Source organism: Triticum urartu, chromosome 6A (assembly GCF_056163025.1).
Source record: "Triticum urartu cultivar PI428250 chromosome 6A, HENAU_Tu73, whole genome shotgun sequence".
Lineage (NCBI taxonomy): Eukaryota > Viridiplantae > Streptophyta > Magnoliopsida > Poales > Poaceae > Triticum > Triticum urartu.
The window spans coordinates 50,287,056-50,305,711 of NC_141878.1; the positions used below are offsets into that span (position 1 = coordinate 50,287,056).

At 43.4% G+C, this 18,656-nt stretch overlaps 1 protein-coding gene and 2 pseudogenes across 2 annotated transcripts; 2 read left to right on the plus strand and 1 right to left on the minus strand.

Annotated features, from left to right (window-relative positions):
• The first annotated feature begins 593 nt into the window (after nucleotides 1–593).
• On the plus strand, nucleotides 594–1,024 carry LOC147963827 (subtilisin-chymotrypsin inhibitor-2A pseudogene; annotated as a pseudogene).
• A 3,171-nt stretch (nucleotides 1,025–4,195) lies between these two features.
• Nucleotides 4,196–4,838, plus strand: LOC125515541 (subtilisin-chymotrypsin inhibitor-2A pseudogene; annotated as a pseudogene). Its single transcript, XR_015608581.1, has 2 exons — nucleotides 4,196–4,351; nucleotides 4,448–4,838. The product of XR_015608581.1 is annotated as a subtilisin-chymotrypsin inhibitor-2A pseudogene (transcript).
• Nucleotides 4,839–14,454: 9,616 nt separating this feature from the next.
• On the minus strand, nucleotides 14,455–15,390 carry LOC125515862 (ubiquitin-conjugating enzyme E2 28). The gene is made up of 3 exons (XM_048681355.1): nucleotides 15,134–15,390; nucleotides 14,806–15,041; nucleotides 14,455–14,700 (listed from the first exon to the last, which is right to left on the minus strand). Exons 1-3 carry the CDS (start codon nucleotides 15,201–15,203, stop codon nucleotides 14,557–14,559), a joined length of 450 nt encoding a protein of 149 aa, XP_048537312.1. The 5' UTR covers nucleotides 15,204–15,390; the 3' UTR covers nucleotides 14,455–14,556.
• Between the last annotated feature and the right edge of the window lie 3,266 nt (nucleotides 15,391–18,656).

Consider the following 18,656-nt stretch of genomic DNA (forward strand, 5'->3'; position numbering starts at 1 on the left):
AGACGGGGTCCCTCCCGGACGCGTGGGGTTTCAGGTCTATAAAAGCGTCCGCCGGATTACTTGCATACCACGCTTCCGGCGGGTCTCCTTCGACGTGAGCTGCGATACATCATCCCCAGCGTCGAAGATAGACGTGTTCGTGTGCGAACACAAGGTTCCAAAACATGTACTCGGCATCCCAGCTTGGCCACCACCCAGCCACCCCACAGTAGCAGGTGCAGCAAATCATTGGCTACCGCCTACTGGTACGTGCGGACAAGTATCCGCTGGCGAACAAATCGTTGATTATTATCGGTGCTTGCCGATCTGCAATCAGCATGCCGGCCGTGCATTGTGGATGTATAGTACGTCAGAACGCGCACAGAAAGACCTAGTCCAAGACGGCTGTGTCCCTCCAAAACCACAAGCAGAAGAAGATAAAACAACCCGGAGCAAGCAAGTGTCCCTCGCACAGTCAAATCAAAGTTAAAAATTAAAGCCTAAAATGTTGAAGCTTCCCGCTGTCAAAGATCCCCGATCCCAGCAGGTTCCCATGCATCTCTACGTGCTATAAATACAGACCGTCTCCCGCTTCCAGTCCATAAACCAGAAGGAGTACCACCAAGCACTCAAACCACACCACAGCTTCCTGCTTCTTTGCAGCAGATTTGCAGTTTCAGGCCTCGCATTTGTGGCGGAGATGGGTGACGCCAAGTCGTCGTGGCCGGAGGTGCTGGGGGCGCCGTCCGAGGTGGCCAAGCGGAAGATCCTCAGCGACCGGCCGGACGTGCGCGTCTTCGTGGCTCCCGCCGGCTCCGCCGTCACCACCGACTTCGACGACAAGCGCGTCCGCGTCTTCGTCAGCACCCGCGGCGACGTCGCCAGGGTCCCCAACATCGGCTAGGACGATCACGCTCCATCGGCTAGTGTGATCGGCATGCATGCATCGTCATGGTTCATGTTAGCCAAGATTATAATGTATTGTACGCGTACGCACCTATGTACTATTCAACATTATATTGTATCTCCATTGCAATAAAGCTCACTGATTGTGGTCAGACTTGGTTCATTATGTGTGCGCCCACAGAAAAACTATTCTCGGTCGCCACCAAGTCGGACACATGCTAGAGTACACAAGAACGTATAGCTGTTAGTATTTTTCTAGTGGATACATTACAGTAAGAGCAGTTTTAAAAAATAGAACAATTAATTAATCTACACTTAATTAGTGTACATTTATGTCATTTCAGTTTAAAGCGGACAAAATAGATAATTAATTTATGCTTAATCAACATATAAACATCAAACTCATCTTTCTTCAGGAGGGGTCGCAGACATTAATTCTCGGGAGTATGTAGCCCAAACAAAGCGGATTGTAAAGTTTCTCATAAGCTATCCATAGTATCAACCTCTTTCTTTTTTGCATGGTAATACATGTCTCATTCATAAAATAAAAATCAAGATACAAACCACGTAGACACTGAATACTAACCAGATATCTCTAACAAATGTCTAGATCCAATTAAGCTCTCCTAGACGAACTGTAATATACTACAAATATCAGTAACTCTCTACATGCACTCACAAATACCAGTAACTCTCTACAATGCAGTAGACCCTTACTCCCTTGGTTTAATAACATTGGAAATATTTTTCTGAGTTTCGACCAAAAAAATCAGCAACACTCAGTAAATTTAATATATAACTCTAGATTAAAAAAGACAAGTTGTGATGAGAATAGTACTGAAATGATGGCATTGACTTAACCTTTTCTCCTTTTTTGTGTATAAAGTTGTGAATCAAATTCAGACGTAATATTTTGTACTACCTTAACGTTGCACTAAATCAGCGTTAATTAATTTAGATTGGAAGGAGTAGCATTTTTCATAGTTTCTTTTTCTAGATTTTTCTTGTAACTTTTAAATAGTCATTCATATACCCATGAATTCTTTCTTGAACGTCATGGGCACCGGGTGTATCCGACAACCTCCGCTGGGAAACCTTGAGAACTGCGCCTTCTCAAAGGGTTCTTGAAAATTCAAGATAGTTATAATTCAACTTTTTTAAACCTATTTCTGCATAATAGAGCAAACTAGTAAAAAAACGCCATTTAAGATAATACTCCTACTTGGATAAGAGAGCCTCTAGCCCTCTACCCTGTCAATGGATAGGGAGAGAACAATATCTTGATAAATACCAATTTCTATTAATGATACATACTAAAATAAATAGTTCTCGTGGTTCATAATCCACAAAAATTGCAGTTGATCCTAATTAAAGCTACAACGGCTGCTGCTGTGTCGCAGCCACTCCAGGAGAGCTTAATTTAACGTTCTTAAGCAAAATACAAGTTTAATTTAAAAACCTAGATGTAAATTACTGTCAATCATTTGCTATAGTGATGCTTTGTTTTGTGTTTTTGTGCGGGAAAATCCTTGGCTACAGTTGATCACACATGTATTTGTTTACATATAACTCAGATGTTAAGCACACACAGACTTGCCCTTCGCTATCGAGGCGTGCGAAGTCCACTAACCGTGCAGGCCGGCAGTGCATGCATGTAAGGACAATTGCAAATACGTCAGACAGGCTCGGTCCAAGATGGAGACCAAAGTCGAACAAGATGTTAAATTTGAACTAAAACCACGACAAGTATTTTGGAATGGAAAAAGTACATGGTACCAGGTAAAGGTGGCCAAGGCTCACATGTTGAAGCATCGCATTGTCAACCAGAGATACCTTATCATCGTCTACTATTCTTAGCTTGCCTCTAAATACCACAAAACATGACTTATGTGCATAAAATTATATTCCCTTCGTTCACAAATATGAGATGTTCTAACTTTTTTGGAAACCAATGTATATAGACATGTTTTAGTGTGTTTGGTCACTCACTTTAGTCCATACGTAGTCCATATTGAAATATACAAAACATCTTACATTTGTGAACAAAGGAGTACAATTACTCACATATATGGGTATAAGAATATATTTTTGACGTGCAAGGCAGGAACACTTCTGATTTCATTAAAAGAGAAAACAGAAATTTGTAATGGCCTGGTTTATGAAAAGAACTAGGCTGAAAACCACACAATTGGTTAAGGATAATCATGCACTTACCCAGACAACAAAAAGGAAAATATAAAAAAAATACAGACACCTGCCAATTCGAACTCCACCGCCAACATACCCACAACCCGGAGATGAGTGGGCGAGCCCTTTAGAGACGCTTTCAAGAAGGAAAAGAACACCCTTGGTCATCGTCTCTGCTAGTAACAACTCCCGTTGAAGACTTTAACTTTCGCCCAGAGCCACCCACAATAGCCTCGCTAGACCCCGGCAAAAAATTCCAGCCATACCAAGCACTATTGTCAAGGTGACCTGACTCGTGCGCTCTGAATCCTGTTGTCTGAGCTCTTAATTGTGTGAATTGTTCTCTCTTTGGCTGGTGAACTATAAATTTTGCCCAGGGATCGGCACCCTAGGGTTGTGTGCGCTAGCTGTCTTAAAACTGATGTAGTGTTAATTATGTGGTAGTGTGCACTATTTAATTGTGTGGTAATTGTGTAGGTGTGGTGTTAATTGTGTTCCTACTGGATATGTGATTCCTTGCTATGAAGTGTGCTACATTTGAGTGGTAAGTTCACCGGATTTGAAAGGGGTGAGCAGAACAGCACAATGCACACATCCAAACAACTGTGGTTTGCACCTACTCATCCCTGAAACACAAATACAGACTACCAAACAACATGCATAACCTACTCATTGATGCAATACAAACTATCAAACTATGTGCACAATATGATTTTCAGCCTGCATTTGTTGTTCAGCTTATCCAAAGCGAGCCACAGATATAAAGAGGCAAAAATCGGTCCACGCTATCAAACAGGCCCACAGTGACCAGGCCGCACCTACTGCACAGTAGAAGATGCAGCAAATCCTTGGCTACGAGTACATGCGGACAAGTATCCGCAGGCGTACAAATCGTTGATTATATTGGTGCCTGACGAACTACAACGACCAAGCCGGCCGGCCGTACATCGTGCATGTACTAATGTACGTCAGAACGCGTATAGAAATACCCGGTCCAAGACGGCTGTGTCCCTCCACAACCACACGAAGAAGCAGAAGAAGAACTAGGGCGGACCCCGGAGCAAGCAAGTGTCCCTCTCGCTCGCACAGTCAAAGCTGGAAAATTATAGCCTCCAATGTTGAAGCTTCGCGCTGCCAAAGATGCCCGATCCGTGCAGGGTTCCCATGCATCTCTACGTGCTATAAATACAGACCGTCTCCTCAATCCAATCCAGAAACCACAAGCAGTAGTACCAGCAAGCAAACCACATCACCGGTTCCAGCTTTCAGATACATACAGGTGAGCACTAGAGCTTGCAGAAAACTCATGTCCATACTACATGTGTGTTCTTCTATCTCCATGCAATTTCTCAATTATACTCCCATGGATTTCCAGGTCTTCGATTTTTTCCGCAGAGATGGGTGACGCCAAGTCGTCGTGGCCGGAGCTGCTGGGGGCGCCGTCCGAGGTGGCGAAGCAGAAGATCCTCAGTGACCGCCCGGACGTGCGCGTGTTCGTGGTGCCCGTCGGCAACAACGTCACCGGCGACTTCAACGACAAGCGCGTCCGCGTCTTCGTCAACACCCGCGGCGACGTCGCCAGGGTCCCCAACATCGGCTAGGACGGTCACGCTCCATTACGCATGTAATATATGCTAGTGTGCTCGGCATGCATGCATCGTCATGGTTCATGTTAGCCAAGATTATTATGTATTGTACGCGTACGCACCTATATGTTCATCATTATGTTGTATCTCCATTGCAATAAAGTTCATTGATTGTGGCCACACTTGGTTCATTTTGTGTGCGCCCCCACAGACAGGGGCGGAGCCAGCATGTTAGCATTGGGTTCAGATGAACCCAACGACTTTTCTTGGTCTAGTATACGTACACAGATACGTACTCCTCTGAACCCAACGAAAAACAAGGGATGAACCCATCAAGTTCCAACGCCAAGTGAGCAGCCTAATAAAAAAAGCCCAAAAGCCCACTAGTAAATTGCCTCTCTAGTCCATGCTAATTAAATACCCGTATACTTTAATAGTTAGTACTAATTAAATACCCGGTGCATTGTTACGAAATAACAAATGATAATATTTTGGCTTTGCACTCTGAAATAACATAAGTGATATTATGTTTCTCTCTGTAATGTATTTTTTAGTGCTATATTTTTTGTTCTTCCTTGAAGGGGACTACTATATATTTGATGTAAGGTGGTGTGAAATTGGACTTTACATTGAATTAATCAGACCAAATCCTCACAATAAGATAATGAGTGAACCCATCGACTAAATTTTCTGGCTCCGCCCCAGCCCACGGAAAAACTATTCTGGATCACCACTAAGACAGACACGTGAAGGTAGACAAGAAGGTATAGCTGTTAGTATTTTCTTTAGAAGGCACGGGAACATTACAGAAAGAGCAGTTCAAAACTAAATGGGACAATTAGTTAATGTGCGCTTAATCAGTGTATGTTTGTACTATATTAGTTTAAAGCAGACAAAAACAGCTAATTTATGCTTAATCAACATATAAACATCAAACTCATTATTGAAGGGGTGTTGTAAACATTTCCCACACTCATAGTTCCAACAACTGACCAACATCGATAAACAAAAAGCCTGCTTCTGATTCTCCAGAATCCACAACCACAGCTGATTCTCGAATATGTAGCCCAAACAAAGTGGATTGTAAACTCTCATAAGCTATCTGTGACATCAACCTAACAAGGCCGTGGGGGTTTGATCAACCATATGTACGAGATGATGTACACGAGAACACAACTTATTTGTGTTTATCCACTTACCACAAATAGCAATGAAATATTTTCACAAATTTACATGTATGTGCTACCTTTATCTAATTCTCCTCCAATTAATTCCCACAATAATAAACCATAAACCATAGCAATAAAACACAAATAATAATAACCAAGCATACAAATTACTAGTCTTACACTGCCAAGAAATAGTGGATCTACAATCAAAAACCCCTGTCAATGAGAAAACCCCAAACAGTTTTTTAATAAATAGCTCAACTGCGGCGACCCTTCAAATAAATCTGAATTTTGAAAACTATCTTTGCATCAGGAAGTGCACTAATTTACACCCGTATGTAGTTTATAGTGAAATCTCTAAAAGTTCTTATATTTAGAACCGGAGGGAGTACATGCTAGTGTGCTCGGCATGGCATGCATGCATCGTCATGCATGGTTCATGCTAGCCAAGTACGCTACACACCTATAATTCATCATTATGTTGTATCTCCATTGCAATAAAGCTCATTGATTGTGGCCAGGCATGATTCATTTTCTGTGCGCCCACAGAAACTATTCTCGATCACCACTAAGACAGACACGTCAAGGTACACAAGAACGTATAGCTGTTAGTGTTTTTTTGGAAGACACGGAGACATTACAGCAAGTGCAGTTCAAAACTAAATGGGACGATTAGTTAATTTATGCTTAATTAGTGTATGTTTGTGCTGTAGTATTAGTTTAAAGCAGACAAAACAGTTAATGTTCGCTTAATCAACATATAAACATCAAACTCATCATTGAAGGGGTGTTATAAACATTTCCCACACTCATAGTTCCAACGACTGACCAACACCGGTAAACAAAAAGTCTGCTTCTGATTCTCCAGAATCCACAACCACAGCTGATTCTCAGGAATCCATAGTCAAGATAATTCTCGAATATGTAGACCAAACAAAGCAGATTGTAAAGTTTCTCATAAGCTATCTTTGATATCAACCTAACAAGGCCGTGGTGGTTTGATCAACCATATGTACGAGATGATGTACACGAGAACACAAATTATTTGCGTTTATCCACTTATCTCAAATAGCAATGAAATACTTTCACAAATTTACATGTATGTGCTACCTCTATAAAATTCTCCTCCAATTAATTACCACAAAAATAAACCATAGAAATAAAACACAAATAATAACCAAGCATATAAATTACTAGCCTTACACCGCCAAGGAATAGTGGACCTACAATCAAAACCCCTGGTCTATGAGAAAACGCCAAACCATTTTTTAATAAATAGCTCAACTACGGCAACCTTTCAAATAAATCTGGATTTTGAAAACAATCTTTGTATCAGGAAGTGCACTAATTAATCTTCCTGGACAGGTCACCTGCAAATAAATACTTCACTTATTTTCTCCCGGACAGGTGAAGGGAGATGAGTCATCATTCACGGGTGACTGAAAATCTATGGGCATGGGAAAACTTGTAAAAGATGTTATGACCTCACTAGTGACTGTCGGTTATTAACCATTTGTGTTAGCCTAATCTCTAGCAGTGATATCACCTATGTCTGGTTTCGTCAAAACTGTGTTGTGTTATGCACTTATCTCATATGGTAATCACCGAAACAGTTTGGGGTATGCGATTATCTCATTGTTTATCACCAAAATCGGCCGAGACCTAATTTTGACAAATGTCTAGAAGAACTGTAATATATACAAGTATCACTGACTCTCTACATGTACAAACAAAAACAAAAGGCTTTTTTTGGGGGGGGGGGGGGGGGGGAGGGGGGGGGGGCATTAGGTGCACTGGCACGTTGACGTGTACCAATACAATAGACCCTTCGTTTAAAATTGGAAATATCTTTACAACTTTGGACAAAAAAACAGCAACACTCTATAAACTTTGCCACAGAGTTGTAGTTCCAAATTTATTGCATAACTCAAGATTAAAAAAACAAATTTGATGAGAATAGTACCAAAATGACACTATTCACAGTTTTTTTCTCATTTTTTGTGTGTAAAGTTGTGAATCTAATTTTGGACGCAAAAAGAGGTTTCACCATTCACTTAACCTTTTCTCATTTTTTGTGTATAAAGTTGTGAATCAAATTTCAAAAGTAAAATTTTGCAGCATTTGTCATAGTTATTTTTTCCATAATGAACTTCTAAATGACCATTTGTATACCCGGGGAACTCTTTCTTGAACGTCACGGACACCAGGTGTATCTGACGACCTCCCTCGCAAGGGCGGAGACAGGGAGGGGCGAGCAGGGGTCAGACCCCTGCCAATTGCTCGCCCCCCTCAACGATTTGTAGCAGGTAGTGCGTATTATATGCTTAATAGGCGCAGCTAATTACATAATTAGCCAATTTCTTTTTTATCGTAACATAAGCCCATATATAGACAATTATTAACTGCACCAGCACCAAAGCAGAGAAGCCCACCTAATAATCCATGTACCAGTGCCTAATCCATCAGTACGTACATGCATGTTCTGCACTTCTGCTAGGTCGTTCTTCGCCGCCGCCGCTTGCCGACAGCCTGTCCTGTTAGGGTCTAGGGTGTTTGCCATTGGCGTTGGCCGCTACTCGACACGACAACAACACCGGCAACCATTGATCTGCAGTATGCTGTCGACGCACGGGCAAGGGCGGACGGCTCGGCGCAGGCGGATCAAATATGGCTAGATCTGGGGTGAGCAGAATAGATGCAGGTATATTACACAGATAGTAGTTATTACTTTCTCTGTTTTAAAATAAGCATAGCTCTACGTTTGTCCTAAGTAAAACTAATTTAAGTTTAATCATGTTTATGAAAAATATGGTAAGATGTACAAAATTAAATATACATAGGATGCATATTTTTTAAAAGATTCTAATAAAAATACGGTGTTTCAAATATTGATATATTTTTCTACAAACTTGGTAAAACTTGAAGAAGTTTAACTTGGAATAAATTTAGAGCTTCAATTATTTTAAAACAAAGGGAGTGGGATTTTTTTTATAAATTGCGACCTGAATCTGCTTAATTAATGTTTCTTATAAAAAGTAAATTAGTCTAGTAATTATGTGTCTATTTGTACTAGTCAAAGATGAAGCAGAAGACATCAACAACAAATGGTGTAAATCCTTTTTCAAACCAATTGGTTCAACTTCAAGCTCCAACATTATTACTAATAACAATATATTTTTGTAGTTTCAAACAATAATTTTATGTATTATCTGGATGCTATCATGAGACTTAATATATTGTGATATTTCTGTCATTTGCGTCAACAATGGTGTCTCGCCCCCCCTCATGTTTAAATCCTGACTCCGCCCCTGCTCCCTCGTCGGAACCCTTGATCCTAACCGAAGCTACAAAGCCTGTCGCTATGCCGCAACCACTGTAAGAGAGCTTTATTTACCACTCTTAATCAAGAAGACATATGGACATACATATCAAATCTCTTTCCTCCTCCATAAGAAAAGCTCTTCTCCTCCCGTCGGCACCGCCGCCGGTCCGCCCCATTTTCGAAGGCCTCTAGGCCATGGAGGTGCGGAGGATCTTGGCCCCCCGCCGGCCGGGGGGGGGGGGGGTGTTCGCGTTCTTGTTAGAGTCAGCTTCTTGGTTGGGGTTGTGTGGCGGCTGTGATGTCCCTTAGTAGGAATAGTATCTCCCACGTTCTATCCCCGTCCTGATGGTGCGTCTAGCATCATCAGAGAGCGTGTGGAGGTTTGTCTCTGTCAGATCTTGCGGTATTCGGTCGGCGCTGGTTTTGGATGGATCTATTTGGATCCGGTCTTCGTTCATCTTCGTTTAAGTGTTTACAGGTTTGATCCTTCTGAACTAAGACTTTCTTCACCGGCGATGGTTGCTACTCTGATGCACTGATATTATGGGGCCTTAGCACGACGACTTCCCGACCGTCTATTACAATAAGGTTTCCCCGGCTACGATGAGGAAGGGTGATGATGGCGACGAGCCTTCGGCTCGCTCCAGTGCTTGTAGTCGTCACTAGGTGGTCCACAGATATCGTTATAACTTTTATTATCTCTGTTGTTCTTTGTACTGTTATGATTGAAGATGAATAGATTGAAAGTTTCTCGCAAAAAAAATCAAGAAAACATGAATTTTATTAAGAAAATCATATGTAAAGTATACTATGAATCCTGCATGCAGTTGTTTCTTGTTTGGGAATTTCTAATTTCCAAACGTTCGTAATATGACAATAGATCCGAACGACCCGATCATCGAGAGATCCGCATCGCACGTTCCCTCGGATCGGTCCCGCGGTATCGATTTTTATTTCCTTCTATTAAAAACCGTTGTCTGGTTCGGTTTTTTTTCTTCGCTAATTGATTTTTCTCGGAAAAAAAGAGGATAGTGGGAATCGAAACTCGTACCTAGAGGTTTAGCCGTACGCTAACTAGCCATCTAGGCTAATACCTTGCTGGTAGTTAGATACAGATTAGGCTATTTTTATTTTGACAAATGCTGCTAGTGCATTTTATGGTGGAATTGGGATTTGTTTTTTTGATTTTTTCTGGATCTGGCCACCGGTCATGAACCACGCAACATGGTTGTTTTAAAGATTTTTTTGGCTATTTTAATTCCTTCCTTTTTAAACCAAAAAAATAATCAATTTTCATCTGTTGTCTTTTCTTTGTTGCAAGAAGATTTCTTTTATCGAGGCATAAAAAAGATGTTCAAACATAATTCCGGTTTTTTGGGTGAATGGAATGATATTTTTACGATCATGGACTTGATAACTTATGAACTTTTCACAAAAAAAACTTATGTACTATCATCATGATAACTTTAGCCTGAGGAAAAAAAGTTTACAACTCGGTAACCTCAACGTGGATAGCATGCTAATATAAGCAGGAAACTTGTTATCTCACGTACAAACACCAGTAGCAACAGTGTACTAACCAACTCATCCGGCCTTAATTGTTGTCCAATAAATAGAAATATGACAGTTAACCTTTTTTCACTTTCACATGAGCCAAAAAAACATTTTTCTTGTTTTGTTTTTTTGGATTTCTCAAGTTGTCTTGTAGTCTTCCATGTACCAACGAGTTGTATACCTTACCCATATAGCCTCGTTGTAAATATCATGGAAACTTCACATGAGGGATTTTTTGGGTTGAAACATACCCCGGTAACTTCTATGCAAATGGCATGGTAATTTGTGCACCGGGACCCGATAACTTACGTATAAATGTCATGATAACTTCGATCGGGGATCAAAATTATTGAAACATCTCCCTGATAATTTATGTGTAAACAACACGGTAATTTCTGCAAGGCAACCCTGATAACTTAGGCCAACACCACGAAAACTTTGACCTGAAGGAAAAAGGTTGTGAAAAATGTACCCTGGTAACTTTTGTATAAACATCATGGTAATAATACACCATATAAATGATAACTTAGGTACAAACACCATGATAACTTGGACCCCGCCCTCGATTACGTTTGTGTGAATATCATGGTAATAGAAGCACTGAATACCTGATACTTAGGTGAACCGCGCGAGGGCGTGGGGGAGGGGGGATTTGTTGAAAACATATTCCCCGGTACTTTGTGTGCAAATAACACAGTATTATACACACAATAAAGTTTTTTTTAGAATCATACACACAGTAAAGTTGATAACTCACTACAGACCCCATGGTAACTTTTTACCATTGTTGAGGAAATCGTTAACTGGTAGCTGCTCGGTTGGCTGGCGAGTAGGGGATTAATAGTCTAATCAGCAAGTTAATCGGCCATTAATCAATTAATCGGACGATTTATCGGTTTATCGGCTACTCGGTGACCCTACAAGTAGGGATTAATCGGCAAGTTAACTGGTTAATCGGACGAATTCTTGAACAGGGCTTTTTACCCCGGGATAAAAGTATGTTGAAATATACCCTGATAACTTTTGTGTAAATATATAGCATGATAATATACATACAACAGAGCTGATAACTTACTTAATCTAGACGTGGTAACTTTTCGACCAGGGAAAGATGTTGTTAAAAAGTACCTCCCAATAACTCATGTGTAAACAATGTGATAATACACACAGATGAGAGCTGATAGCTCATATACAAATATCGCAGTAATTTTTTGACCGAGGGAATGAAAATTATTGAAAAACATACCCCGATAACTTTTGTGCAACATGGTAATATACACAATAAAGCTGATAACTCACTGCAAACATCATAATCACCTTTTGATCTTGGGATAAAAGTTTGTTGAAAACATACCCCGAATTTTTGTGTGTAAATGACACGGTAACTTATGTATGACAGATGTGATAACTTATGTAGCCCAGATGTGGTAACTTTTAGGCCGAAAAAAAGAGCCACCAGAACATATAAATATAGGATCTAGTTTCGAAGATCTCGTCCAGACGAATTTTTTTCGTGAAGACGGTTTTTTAATCGAAGAAACGGTTTGAGCTACAAAATATTTTAAAGTTTGAAAAAAAAGAATCTAGAATGACATCAGTTTTTTGTCCTTTAGTGCATATATGCATGTAATTAGAGGGAGGAGGACACGTGAAAGAAAAATTAGTCATTCTAATGCATGCATGTATATAATTAGAGTGTAGTAAGAAGTTATAAAAATCCTTCTTGTTTTGTGTTTTTATTATGCGGGAGAATCCTTGGCTACAGCTGATGTGGACAAGTACTGGTAGGCTTATCTTTCTCTAGCGGCGTCGAGGTCCACTAACCAGGCAGGCCGGCCGTGCATGCATGTGTGGATGTGGAGCAAGGCAAGATACGTCAGAACTCAGAACAGACTCGGTCCAAGACGGCCGGCCGCGCACGTCCCTCCCCGACCATGCACATTTTTCGACCATGCACATGGAGCAGCGCAAGATGAGACCAGGGCGCTGGTCCAACAAGATGTCAAATTCCTTGCATACAAAGGTGGGCAGGGCTCCTCACAACCTCACATGTTGAAGCTTCGCCTTGTCAATCAAAGATGTGTTATCATCGTCTACTATTCCTAGCCTGTAAATATACGCATGTCCGTTCCGACACAATCCACCAAACAAAACCCTCTCGGCTTCGGCAGCGGCGATGGCGACGTGGAATAAAAATTCTTCAGATCCTATTCTGATGAGATGATTGGTCCTATTGTCGGGGATGGATTTGAAATCTAGTCTGTTCAAGTAAGGATGATATGGCGGCGGCGGCATCCTTCTCGTGGGCATGTGTCATCGGGCTCCGCCGTTGCGACAGCGTCTGGTCTAGCGTCGACATGGAGCTTGGGAGATAGTTCAGGAGTGGATGCAGATTATGGTCTGCATCGACAACATCTGAAAGACGGCATGTGCTGGGTTCATGGTTGATGGATGGCATACGTGGTCTCCTCCTTCGACGTCTTAGTCATGGTGGGGTGTCAGATCTGGAGTTCGATGGCGTGTCCGCCTGTCCGAGGTGTTGCCTCGATATATGATTCGTTCAACGGCAATGGCTTCATTTTTGGAGAGCCACCTTGGAGGTCCGCAAAGCTGCATATCAGTGATGGAGCCGTGTCGAATTCGGGTGAGGGGGTGATCCATCATTCTATTCTCCGGTGGCTATTGTGGTGGTGCCGAAGGCAGGTGATGGACGTTGTTGTCAAACTCAGAGATATTCTGCTATCTTTCCTGTATGGTCATGTCGGTCCTTACATAATTTGTACTTTGATCCTTCTCATATAAGTGAGACATGTATTATCATGCAAAATATATAAAAAAAAACCGGACACTACAACAAGTCAAACCACAATTCTAGCTACGAAGACTATTCTATATTTCTATCGTCTTTTAGTTTGTGGGCATGCGATTATTTTGGGAATTGACTATTAATCTGTTCGTCTCCCCCCTCCCCTCCCCGCACCCTCACATGTTAGCCTTTTTTTTTTGCGGATGCACATGTTAACCTTCGGCCCCACCTTCGCCCGCAATGCCTTTGATGCGGTCGTGGCCATGACCTCTTTGTTTTCTGTTTGTCCCTTGCTTTGGATGGACGGCTCTTATTTTATTCCCAATCATCATAAAACATGTAATTTGAATAAGTTCAAGGACAAGTTGTGGGTTACCCGGACACAAAAGAATCAGGAATCATTATTTCAGGAGAGTAAGACTTTTGTTTACTCGGGGCCTTTAAATTCAAACTACACTCTTTTCTTAATTAATAGATGAGGCAAAGCCTTTGCCTCCGATTTAATTTAATACCCATCAACCATGGGAGCAAAATACTCAAGAGAAAAAGCAATAGTTAGTCATCGGAGTACAAAATATTGACAGAAATGGGCGTGTCGATCACCTTAGTACTTGTGTGTACGCGAACCAACCTATGATTGGATTGTTAGGAGGACAGTGGTATCTCCAGCACATCAGATTTCAAGTCTTAGACTTCACACTTGTGCTTAAATTTTTTAGATTTATTTTAGGTCTTCCAGCGATGTGCGTTCAGTTAGGAGACGTTCTTATTGACTACGGAGGCGTTTATGATGACTTCATTAATCTCAAGATGATGTGTCAGCTCAGTCTCTCGGAGATTCTTATAAATGTAGGGTGCGTGTGCGTGCGTTCATAAGGGTGAGCTTATGCTTTCGCACGGGAGAGGACAGACGATGATTAAGTTCATACTCAGCATCAGCTAGTATAATTTGAAGCAAAGGGTTGATTGAGTATTATTCATCGGTACATGGTTTCCACATCTTTGAGTTCGATCGATCGAGCTCAAGCTCTTGTTTAGTTATCTATCTCATCCCATGGCGTACTTGTGCGTCCAGCCCCTGGCCGTGGACTCGTACCTGGTCCGGTCGGCCTTGCACATGTGCGCGATCTCCGGCACCAGCGGGTCGTCCGGGTTGGGGTCCGTCAGCAGCGAGCATATCGACAGCAGAACCTGCATATCCATGCGCCAAAACCATCATCACCACCATCACTATCGTCATCGTCGTCGTGGTTGCGGATAGATAGATATGGTAGATGATCAACTGATTATCTTTACCTTGGAAATGGTGAGGGCGGGGCTCCACTGGTCCTTGAGGATGTCGAGGCAGATGTTGCCGTTGCTGTTGATGTTGGGGTGGAACACCTTGGTCTTGAAGGCCACCTTGGGGGGCTTGAACGGGTAGTCCGGCGGGAAGTGGATGGTCACCAGGAACACGCCGCCCGAGTAGGGGCTGTCGCTCGGCCCCATGATCGTCGCCTGCCAGTGGAACATGTCGTTGGACGACACCGGCCCTGCATACAAGAACGATCACGATGATGATGATGCTGATGATGGTTATGGCTATGAAGACCATGAACTTGCTGCTCAGAGATGAGATGATCACCTGCGCTACAGGAGGTCGGCGGGTCCCTCTGCAGGTCCTTGAGCTCCTTGACGATCCTCCTCAGCGCCATTTCCTCTAGGAACCACCAAAATTTCCAGGAAAGAGGCTAATTTCTTAACCTGTTCTTGGGTGAGATGGATGTGGAACTTGTATCCTAATCTCAAGGTGATCTCACACTACTGCTTGTTTTTTTGTAGATGGCACGGTATACCAATGATCGCTGCCGGGCCTATATATATAGACACACACACGCACGCACTTGCGCAACTGGGAGGAGGCAAAAGGCATTGGATTCTTGAGCCGGACGCAGAAAAGGAAATGTAGCGTGATTCCCTTCCAATATGCTAGTACAGTATATGTTTATATTTTTCTGCAGGAACATATCTCACCCAATATTCCCCTGAAAGTCTCATCGAGTGGCTGCCGAGTAGAATTTCCATAAAGGGGCAATGATTCTGGCCGAAAGGGAAATGGGCGCACAAGTGGAAGAAGTGCCAAACTTTTATTGCTTCTGATGGCTCTTGTTCGTGGAGCTTGAGCCCTCCATGTCCATTTCAGACGCTTGGAGAAAATGAAAGGTCTTGCTTCACACGGGAAACTAGCGGCGGAGGAAAGGCGGCGACCAAACTTTCTAGAAAGCACCGAGGTGTATTTCTTTTTGTGCACCAGCTATATAAAGATGCATACGGCCGTAACCTTAACGCTAAATGGCAAAGGAAAAAGTGAAAACGCACATACTACTCCCTCCGTTCCTAAATATTTGTCTTTCTAGACATTTCAAATGACTACTACATACGGATGTATGTAGACATATTTTAAAGTATAGATTCACTCATTTTGATCCGTATGTAGTCACTTGTTGAAATGCCTAGAAAAACAAGTATTTAGGAACGGAGGAAGTAGAACATAAACTGAAGGGGAACTGCGCGTGGGTATGTTACTGTCCAAAGAAGAGAAATTCGGGCTTATCACTGGAAGAATCCTGTGCTGATCAAGGCAAAATCATATGTTAACACTTGCTGATTCTTACGTGTGTACTGCTGCTGCAAGGACTGCAGACCACTTTTCTCACACGCGGACACGCCACTTTTCTCGTGCTGTTCAAGGCAAAAGAAAGGCTTACCTTGATCCGTTAAGAAAAACTTGAGATCCGTTGGACCAAGCCACCGGTGGTTTGGTTTCAGAGACTGAATAAACTGTTGCAATACGCTCACTTGCAGTTGAGCATATGCACAAAGGCGTCAACCATCTTATAAGCATATCCATAAATGGCAGGGATGAATACTTGCATGTTCACCGTCATCAAAAATAAAATAAAAATACTTATGTTACATGTGTTGTGTCGACATGATTCATCTCTTCTATTTTCTGTTTTCCTTTGATTTTTGCGACTTCGGTCCCGCCGCCGAGATCTTATGTTCACGAAGTTAATCTGACGCAAGAGATTATGCCCGTCGGATGTGCAAGCAAGGGACAGGGTTATCAAATGGGCCTTGCGTGGCTACCATTGTTGGCTGGGGCTAGACAATTGATGTCGCGAGAGTAGTCCTTAAGATGTATTTTCTTCTTTTTTTTCTTTCTTGTTCAAATTGGTAGAAAGCCCCTGTGGAGTTTTCAAATTGTTGCAGGAAGTGACTCCTTTCCCCAAATCATGTTCTAAATCACTCGACGCCACTGGACCAGCGTGGACCTTTTGTCTCCCACCGGCCATCCTCGAGCACCGCCAGCAGTCCCCGCTAGGACTGGACGTCCGAGCGAGCTTTTTGGCTCGGCTCGAAACTCGTTTCAGCTCGGCCCGAACTGGCTCGGCCCGCTAACAAAACCTACCGAGCCGAGTTTAGAAACTGGGCTCGCTGGGCCAACGAGCCGAGCCTAAAAATGCTCGGTGCAGCTCGGGTGGCTCGCTTCAGGCAAAGCCCAAACGCGCACGAGGCAGCCCAAGCAGCCCATCCCACTAGTTTGTGAACTCCCGCATGGCCAGAAAGCTCCCTGCAGCCCATCCTGGTCAATTCTCTCGTGCGGCAGTAACACGCTAGGTTTTCAACGCCACGCTGCCGCCAGCGCCGCACACGGACCTGCCGACGTCGCTGCCGCATGCCTCTCCTCCACCGCTTGCGTAGCCTGTCGAGCGGCGCCGGTAGCCCGCCCGCGCAGCGCCGGAAAGACTCCGCAGCATGCGCCATTCCTTGCCACATCAAGCACCGGCACGCACACGGCGGCCGTCGCGCACCAGCTGCAGGGCGGCGACCATGCCGCCAAGTGATTCATCGACATCCTATGGGTCTGCAAGGACTCCTCTCGTCTCCAAGCACCACTCCACCTCGCCTGAGTTCCGTAGCACCACCGGTGATCCCACATCTAGCGGCAGCGAGGTTCATGGGAAGAAGACGTAAACAGGGCCCACCTGGCAGTGACCCCTGTCCATCCACTCACGAGCCGCTCGGGCTAGACCGAGCCATTGAAAAAACGAGCTGAGCCACCCATATGCAGCTCGTTGCATCAGCGAGCCGAGCCGAGCTAGCTTGTTTCAGAGCGAGCTAAAGCATGGCTCGGGCCGAGCTCGGCTTGGCTCGGCTCGTGTCCAGCCCTAGTCCTCGCCATGTCTGCTGTGGTGGCAGCATGGCCTCCGGGAGACGACCTCGCGCTGATCCCCGACGACCTCCTATTGGAAATCTTCCTCCGCATTCCCAACCCAGCCGACCTCGTGCGCACCTCCGCCGCCTGCATCTCCTTCTGTCGCCTTGTCATTGGCCACCCCTTCCTCGGGCTGTACTGCAAGCGTCACACCCCATCCCTCCTCTGCTTCCTCAACACAAGCAAAGGTTTCCGTTTCACGGAGATGCCTCACCCTTCTGCGTTGACAACCAGCGTCGTCACCATTGTGACTTCTCCTTCTCTTTCATCCCATCCCCGCCACTTCCCTCGATGCTAGACCATTGGGGACAACTGCGACGAGCACGTCATCCCCGCTAGAACCCCCGAGGAATAGGTTGATAGATTGCTCCTCACGAAGATGGTGGTTTGTTACCCATTGCACAGTCCGAAGGAAATATGTCCTAGAGGCAATAATAAAGTTGTTATTTATATTTCCTTATATCATGATAAATGTTTATTATTCATGCTAGAATTGTATTAACCGGAAACTTGATACATGTGTGAATACATAGACAAACAGAGTATCACTAGTATGCCTCTACTTGACTAGCTCGTTAATCAAAGATGATTAATTAAGTTTCCTAGCCATGGACAATAGTTGTCATTTGATGAACGGGATCATATCATTAGAGAATGATGTGACTGACTTGGCCCATCCGTTAGCTTAGCACTATGATCGTTTAGTTTATTGCTATTGCTTTCTCCATAACTTATACATGTTCCTATGACTATGAGATTATGCAACTCCCGAATACCGGAGGAACACTTAGTGTGCTATCAAACGTCACAATGTAACTGGGTGATTATAAAGATGCTCTACAGGTGTCTCCGATGGTGTTTGTTGAGTTGGCATAGATCGAGATTAGGA

What these genes read in the sequence shown, in the direction of transcription:
- LOC125515862 (XM_048681355.1), bottom strand. Translation starts at nt 15,203, where the DNA reads ATGGCGCTGAGGAGGATCGTCAAGGAGCTCAAGGACCTGCAGAGGGAC. An exon ending in GCCGACCTCCTGTAGCGCAG is followed by an intron (nt 15,042 to 15,133) that starts GTGATCATCTCA and finishes TCTTGTATGCAG; the next exon opens with GGCCGGTGTCGTCCAACGAC. An exon ending in CCGCCCTCACCATTTCCAAG is followed by an intron (nt 14,701 to 14,805) that starts GTAAAGATAATC and finishes ATGGATATGCAG; the next exon opens with GTTCTGCTGTCGATATGCTC.